Raw genomic sequence first — 8,795 nt, forward strand, 5'->3', positions numbered from 1 at the left:
TTTTCATAACGATTGGCTAAAAGGTGTCATGGCACAGAAATGCACATCTTCTGAACAGATTAACATAATCGCTGTTCTACTATGCATATTTTCTTGGAAAATGTTTTAACTGATTAACCGATCACACCATTTCATTGTCAACTTCTAGAGGCCACTGAGTATTGTGCACCATTTGTAGGCTAATGAATGATGGGTACATGGTGCCAGAAGCACTGCTACAACTTACTGTAGATATACAGTACTGCCACCTTGGCGGAGATCTGACTGTGTTCTGCTACGCATATTTTCTAGTGTCATATGTTTTATCTTGCTTGGTTTCCAAGAACGGTAGAATTTTCTTGATTATATTAGAACAATCTCTTCCTAGAGCACAGCTTCACAGTCTACAGCAAGATGCTTACTGATGACAGGATGAGTTGTGATTAAAGGTCAGGAAGTGAGGATTCTATCAAGCCTTTTAACACAGTTGATTGCCTGCTTCTAGTAGTTCAGCTACTGAGGGTATAACGACAGCCCACTGCTGCCGACAGCATGGTGCCTCGTGTGCAAATGAAATTATCCCATGGGTAGCATGTAGACTGCTCGTCTTACAGGCTGCTAAGCTGTGGTTAAATAGCGGTGAAACACTCTTTCAGCCTGTCCCTGCCTACAGCCTACTACACAGATTTGGAAATAAACCAAAGCGGGGTGGAGGAGGTGGACAGGAGGTAGAGATTGATGACATAGAATCACTGGATGCATTTGCTCCCGGGTGTGGCCACGTTCTAAACCGCAGTGCCTCAAATACAATAGAAGAAAATAAATGGAATTGACTGATTGTTTGATTGATTGATAACACATATTCCAATGCATTTAAACTTTCATTAGATACTACAGCCGATTGGCAGTGTTACAGAGGAAACATCTCTTAAATCTTTCCCCACGAGACTAGGTTTGGCTGCTGAATCAATGTTTTCTGTCTAGCACTAATTGCAGCGCTTGATCTCTCCCTGTAGGTTAAAACCCCAGTTCTCTACCTGAGACCAAGGTTCAAACTTCACATTATCCATGTGTCTATGAACAAAGGCTCTGACCGTCTACCTGCATGCTCATGGAAAGGACAGTGTAGCTGTGCACGGGTTTTCAAGAGGCCCTTGGCTGGACAGTTCAGGATAATGCTAATAGGATTGTGTTGCTATCTATAGGAAGGATAGAGAGAGGTTAAAAGTGGTTACTCATTCTTTCCTTCCCCCAACAGGAAGAATCAAGGAAATAATCGGATACCTTCTTCCCCTCCTCACTGGAACTCGACACCAGCATGGAAAACTTAATATCAAAAATGAAAACCCTTTGTTGGTTTCAGGAACGCTGATAGGGCAGAATGTTTCTATAGGACTCATGCCACAGTGGCTATACTGGTACATAGAAGGTGTTGAGGAAAGTGTACATTTACAGTACATCTTTTTCAATTATCACAATATAGGTATAGTTAAAGTACACAGTAAAATCCTCAGTGTAATGAACCGTGTCAAATCAGTTTTTTCTTTTTTTGAGTGGTTGCCCGGGCCGTAAGAAGCAAATACAGTATGTGCTTAGTGTCTACGAAGGACAGATTTGGAATGTATTTATGCACTGTAAGGCGGGAGAGGCCAGTTACATTCTATCTTGTCTCAGATCTTAGGGGCCATGCATATGAGGTGCATTTGCATGTGTGAAAAAAGTGAGACGCAGTGCCAGGGGTCGTAAACAACACAGCCGTCATTTAAAAACAAGGAGATTCGGGGCTGGCGGTTGCTATGACAACCTACTCTGCCAACATCACACATTGTAAGAAGGCCTTTATTTTTCAGCAAGACCTGCTTTTTTAAATGATTTTCTAACTTGAGTTGAGACATGGATATTCTTGGGATTCTTGCCTTTGCAATGGCATTGGATTGTGAGCGCTCTAATGCTGGTACAGCTCATACTGTAAGTTATATAACCACGGTACAGCTGCTCCAAGGATAAAAGGCCACAGGTCCCACCCCTTCTGTTTTGTGATTGGCCACTTGTTCTAAAGCTGACATTGATGCACAGTGCCGTCCTGCAAAAGTTGAACAGAATTAACTTTGGTTGGACACTGTCCAATTTTTTTTAAAGTGATCCCTGACTAATATGACAAATATGTCTTAATACATTATAATTGTCCTCTATAACTACAATGTAAAATTAAAAACACCTTAAATATTTTATTTCTTCTAGAAATAGCTAATCTTTCACTCAGTAGGGGAAATGCCTGTCGCAAGTTGATGATGTCATAAATGTCATGTGTAATTTTTATGGCATGCATGTGCAAAAAAACAAAACACAAACACATTTGAAATATTGATTTGATGCTCATATTAACCATAGGAAGTATTAAGTTTGTTTTTATTTTCACATGCATGCCATAAATTCCATAGGGATAGATCACACTTGACATTTATGACATCATCAACTTGCGACGGGCATTTCCCCTATTGAGTGAAAGATTAGCTATTTCTAGAAGAAATAAAATAATTGAGGTGTTTTTAATTTTACATTATAGTTATAGAGGACAATTATAATGTTTTAAGGCATATTTGTCGTATTAGTCAGGGATCACTTTAAGTGAACGTAAAGTGATGTAAAGAGATGTGCATCCGGCACGTTTACATTAGTATACAATCAAAAACATGAGGCACTGAAGTGTGCATATGGATTATGTGAACAGACTTCAAAATAAATGCTCCATCTCTGATATAATATGCTCTCTAGCAATATTTATTTCCAGGTTATCTCTTCAATAGCCATGTTGTACATTGAACACCCTTTTGAATACTTTTGTCTGACCATGTATCTTGGTGCCATCTTGTCAGGTTGTTACTGAAAAAAAGGGTGAAAAAAGAAAAGTGTGGAAAAGGGAAAATCTGTTATGTTGGTATATTACTACCTCACGCTGTAAAGCACTTCTGTAAGTGCTGTAATTTGTGCTATACAAAGACAAGTTTGTGACAGTTTCAAGCGTTATCTCTAACAAACAGGTCCATGGTCAGGTCAGATGCACCAAAGTGCCACTGAAGGACTTAGTGTGTGTGTGTGTGTGTGTGTGTGTGTGTGTGTGTGTGTGTGTGTGTGTGTGTGTGTGTGTGTGTGCGTGCGTGCGTGCGTGCGTGCGTGCGTGCGTGCGTGCGTGCGTGCATGCGCGCGCACGTATTTTATGACAATAGTCACATTTATTAGTAGTGACCCTAACCCTAACCCGAACAAATGGTATTACATCTAATTTAATTAATTAATCAAGTCTCAATACAGCAAATGGACAAACACTGTGACTGAGTCACATGTGAGCAGGTGCCTGCATGTGTGCCTTTTTTATGTGAGAGAGACTGAGTTTGTGCTGACCACCACCCTACAGTAGTTGGAATTTAGAGTTGGGGTAATTATGAGAGGTGATATATTTAGGAGGGAATGGTGGTTGGGGGGGGGGGGATGTGAAATTTAGCAAGATGGAGGTTAGAGGTAGGCAGAAGGTTAAACATTATTTTTAGGCTGTGCTTCAATGCTTGCTTTATTTAGACAGGACAGTAGGGAGACCGGAAGTTGAGGACAGAGAGAGGGAAAGACATGCAACACACAGATCTCCAGCCAGAATCTGAGTTGCATGTTTTAGTGTACAGTTTAGTGTTATCTGTAACAGACCGGCCCCTGGCCTGTCTGTTTGAGATAACAGACAAAGCACCAGCTCTGCCGGTTCTTTGTCTGATATGTGTCAGTTGTACACTACAGTGACTTTATGTGTGATTGGAACGAAAGCTTTGGCAATCAGTTGAAACCACACTCTAAGTCAACACATCATAGTAATAATAACATCTATTTCCTCTCCTTAATTTGTTGCAGGATTTATCACCATTCCACGACAACTTTTAAGAATTAAACAACATGATGATTAGAAGTTAACGTGACATTTGTGTTCTGTGTGTCTTTCAGATCCTGGCCATGATCTCGATCCTGTTCATCATATTATCTACCATCTCCTTGTCCCTCAACACCTTACCAGAGCTGCAGGTGGTGGATGAATTTGGCCAGTTCAGTGACAACCCTAGCCTGGCCCATGTAGAGGCTATCTGCATTGCCTGGTTCACCATGGAGTACATACTGCGCCTGCTCTCCGCGCCCAACAAGTGGAACTTCATCAAGGCTCCCCTGAATGTCATTGACCTGTTGGCTATCCTGCCTTACTATATAACTCTCTTCCTGACCGAATCCAACAAGAGTGTGCTGCAGTTCCAGAATGTGCGCCGTGTGGTCCAGATCTTCCGCATTATGAGGATTCTGAGGATCCTCAAGCTGGCCAGGCACTCCACTGGCCTCCAGTCTCTGGGCTTCACCCTGAAAAGGAGCTATAATGAGTTGGGGCTGCTGATCCTGTTCTTGGCCATGGGCATTATGATATTTTCTAGCTTGGTGTTTTTCGCAGAGAAGGACGAGGATGCCACAAAGTTCACCAGCATCCCGGCCTCCTTCTGGTGGGCTACCATCACCATGACAACTGTTGGATATGGAGACATCTACCCACAGACTCTGCTGGGGAAGATCGTTGGTGGGCTCTGCTGCATTGCTGGTGTGCTGGTCATTGCCCTACCTATCCCCATCATTGTCAACAACTTCTCAGAGTTCTATCGTGAGCAGAAGAGGCAAGAGAAGGCCATAAAGAGGAGAGAAGCTCTTGAGAGAGCCAAGAGGAATGGCAGTATCGTCTCCATGAACATGAAGGATGCCTTTGCTCGTAGCATGGAGCTGACAGACATATTGGTGGAAAAAGCAGATGACGGCAAGCCTGTGGACAGCAGCATGTTTAGCTACCACAAGCACTACTCAAATGCAGAAGGGGGCAGCCCATCCCGCTCACAGAACACACGCTACCAGGAAGTCGCCTTGCTGGGCTCGCTTGATAAATTTAAGCCCTCCCCTGTCAAAGCAAGCCCACAGCATCTCAATGCCCAGCGCCTAGAGGACACTTACAACAAGATGACGACCAGTCAGGAGAAGAAAGCAGAAGAACAAATGGAGATGAAGGTGGTGGCGTCCTCACGTGCAAGGCATTCTGTGGCTATAGAACAAACCATTGCTGAGGGCAACTCCAGTGAAAGCTTCTCTAGCATGGCTGGGGAGGGAGGACCTACTCAAAATGTGGGAGTAGGTCAAGGCATTGCTAGACACCAACGTGTACCCCCACCCTTGGATCTCAGCCAGATCAGCGCCATTGAGGTGAGCAGACCTCCTGAGAGCATCCAGCCAGGGGCCATCATCAAAGAAGGTCTCTACGAGTTTGTGTCCACAAACCCTGACTGCAGTGGAGATATGGGAGTAGGGCCACAGAGTGTAGAAAGCTATGGGATGTCCTACGAGAGTATCCGCAGCTCTTTGCGAGCCGGTAACATCACACCTCAGCGGGCGAGGCCTCTCAATGTCAACTTATTCACTTCCCAAGATGAGGCACTTGCAGCGATTATAACACCAGTTGCCACACCGGCCTCGGCTAGCTCCCCAAGGCTTCCCCAGGCACTATCCCCAGGTGCTTCCTTACAGGGAACTAAGTCTCCATTGGAGCTCTTGCAGTCTCCATCCTTAGCCCTGCGCTCCCCGGGGGGAGGGGAGGGCGCAGTGGCCAGGAGCTTAGAAGGTGAAGGGCAGATCACAGGCTTAAGTCAAAGGGGAGGGAGGAATCACATGGGGAGATCTGCCGTTGTCTCAGGCACCAGTGCCAGCCCACTGTCGCCTAAACCAAGCCCTCTCAACTGCACCCAGGAGTCAGTAGGGTTGGAGGGGGGAGGATCAGTAGAGAGCGGAGAGAAAGTTGAGAATCACATTAGTCTGGAAGGAAGCCTAACGCCACCTTGCGAAACAAGCATGTGACCCTGACATTTTAGAGAGATATTTTGTGTAATGCTCAACAAATGGTGGCAAGTGTTTGAAAACTTGAAAGCTCTGAAAAGCCGAAAAGAAAAGTCTGCCTCTGTTGCATTGATATTGTGTGGACTAATCGGGGAGGTTGTTGCAGAGTGTGGACAATTGACACAGTGGATTTGTTTCACAAAAGGTGCAGACACGAACAAAGGCGTGTGAATGAGAATATTTATGACTTATATGAAATGATTTTGTGTACATATCTTTTTATGCGTAGCCTGTTATCAGTCTCAAGTTCTTGTTGTACATTCTTTTCCTTCTGGATTGCAATACACAACCGGGTCTGGAGGGATGGGGGTGAAAGGGCTGAGGGGTGTCACTGTCGATTTGGATTTGATTTTTCTTTTTTGTATAAAGTTCTAAATAGTTTATGGAGCATTACACCCTGTAAGACTTGAACATTGTAATATGTTGTTCCGTTTCATTAATGTTCCTTCCTGTTAATATTATACCATTTTGTCTTCATTTACAGAGGGATCGTTTTGTCATTTGATCAGCCTAGATGCTACTTTGTTTCATTGTCATATGGAAGATGTGAATAAATGGAATCCAGACTGTAATGTTCTGGAATATGATACTGGTAACTCAAGCAGGCAATACAGGAAAAGCATTGACATACAGTACTGTAGTATATGGCAAATCATCTCTTACCCCTTGACAGCACTGATGTAGTAGCCTCAGCCTGTAAATCAAGAAGTAGAATTATTTCCATAGTCTGTACAGTGATATTTATGGTAGCTCTTCAAAAATGTATGTTTTGTATTCCTACTATTCATGTAAGTAATCTTGGACACTGTTTTACTTTTCCTGTACTTGCTGTTAGCTATTAGTAGGAACCAAATTCCTACTAATATTACAGGAGAATAGGGATGTAAAACAGGATACCTCTTGTACTCACATTTAGCAAAAATATACTACTAGACATTTTGACTGATAGCTTAGGAAACAGCAACATATTCAATACCATATTACCAAAGTATAAGTCTGCTTTGTCTTTTGACATACCGGTAGCTTCGCTCTGTTCTTTCACTTTTCAATCAAGTCTGGGTCATGACACAGGGGCTCTGCAGTATGTACTGACATTTTTATGCTGCCTTTTACATAGATAATATACTGTACATATGTGTAAAGAGTTTGTTCGTGGCACTGCTACCTATAGCATGTGCATGTGTGACATCAAAAAGGTCTGACTGTGTGTTTGGATGTCTTATATGTCTTGAATGAAGAACAAATTGCATTCTGATCACCATGACAGGGAACCAAAAGGCACAATAGTGTGAGACTGCCCACTATGGGCATTCTTCAGGCACTTTACTAAGAAGATTTGATGCCTCTGTAGGCATGATGGTCATATCTATATATATTTTGTGGGCATTTTCAGACAGGAATCCAAGGGCAGATAGACGAAGAACAAGTGAGATAAGACAGGGATGAGATTGGAACCCTGGAACCCTGGGGATGACTGGCTGAGCCAGGCATCCCAGTCAACTTTTTATAGACTTAATCAATTAATTGTGCATTCATTATATTGCATGGCTGACATATATGGACACACATACTGTATATGTGTGGAGCAGGTTTAAAACTGTATTAGTCACACACATACACATGGCTGCTCATGCGTGCATAGATGAATGCTTGCACATAAGCACACACCCACTCTCAGATGTCGACACACGCACACGTCCACAGTGAATGTGGATGCATTGAAAGGCCATAGGGGTGAGTACAGAATGAATATGCAGTGGGAGTACCACTTGTTGATAAAATCAATCATAAGTATTATAATTGATCAAAGTATTACAGCGATTCAACTCACTGCATATTTGTACATGTTTCAGTCTGTGACAATGGATTAATTGTCTTTTTCTAATAGGTATTTGGAGCAGGGTGCTGATAATGCAGGCATCCTAAAATATTTATGAAATGTGTGCCTTTTCATAAATAGATAATTTATGAGAAGGCAGGGGGAATTACAATTTGACTAGATCTTGAAGAGATCTTTAATGTCTTCTTTTCTGTTTTTATATTAGTTTATTTTTCTCTTGTCCTAAAACAGAAAAAGATCTGTTTTACTAGAGACACAAGGTGTTGATATTTTAAGTGCAGAGTTCTCAGGTTTTTGTATAACTTGAAAGCTTTGTGATGTCTTTCCTCTCAATTAGTCCAGTCTGATGTCAGTCAACTACCCTTTTCACACCACAGAGCCTGCCAACCAGGAGAATTGGTTGGAGTTCTAGGCTCTATTGTAACGTAGCACACTGGCCCTGCATCAACAAGAAACCACTCAAACCTTTTTTTATCAACTGTTTCAGACCTTATTAAATTTTCTCCCAATTTAGCAGTTGCCAATTCCCTCCTTGTATCTCCTGTCACAACCCCGATTTGTTGGTCATGCTATCCCTACCAGTTCGGCTCTCTCGACCCACTAGTGCAGATCAACTCCCATGACAGCTTACTGTGAACACAGTCAAATGTGTTCGTTGGAGTACCCGGCCAAGTCAGAGGCAATATGAAGCAATCAAACCATGCAATTTCAGGGCCCCAGCTGGGGAGCCCTTTAAGCCTAATTAAGGATTTTTTCTTTACTTGCTGGTGCCGCTGGCCAAAAAGAATGGTGTTTAGTTTAGTTTTGATCACTTTTGCAATTTGATGTGCACTCACTACTCCTGTCTACTTGAGTGGATGTGTGGCTGGCTAAATTACTATAAGTCACTAGAATTAGAATTAGAATTAGTCACTAGTGGGCCAACACTGCTAAAAACAACAGGTTCGTTTTAAAGAAGAATATAAATAAATATTCATGTGTTTCACAAATGGGCTAAAATCACAATGCGGAGAGGCCTATT

General features: G+C 42.6%; 1 protein-coding gene across 1 annotated transcript in view; it reads left to right on the forward strand.

Moving 5' to 3' along the window:
- LOC308285007 (potassium voltage-gated channel subfamily B member 2-like) overlaps positions 1-8,186 on the forward strand; it is a gene marked incomplete at both ends in the record, with an annotated part of 32,277 nt that extends 24,091 nt beyond the window's left edge. Inside the window, 2 exons of the mRNA XM_080725727.1 lie at positions 3,967-5,793; positions 8,112-8,186. Of these exons, the coding sequence (XP_080581853.1) occupies positions 3,967-5,793; positions 8,112-8,186 (1,902 nt within the window). The remainder of the gene's footprint in view (positions 1-3,966; positions 5,794-8,111) is intronic.
- Between the last annotated feature and the right edge of the window lie 609 nt (positions 8,187-8,795).

Source organism: Nannobrachium achirus (genome assembly GCF_963921795.1).
Source record: "Nannobrachium achirus genome assembly, chromosome: 5".
NCBI classification, from domain to species: Eukaryota; Metazoa; Chordata; class Actinopteri; order Myctophiformes; family Myctophidae; genus Nannobrachium; species Nannobrachium achirus.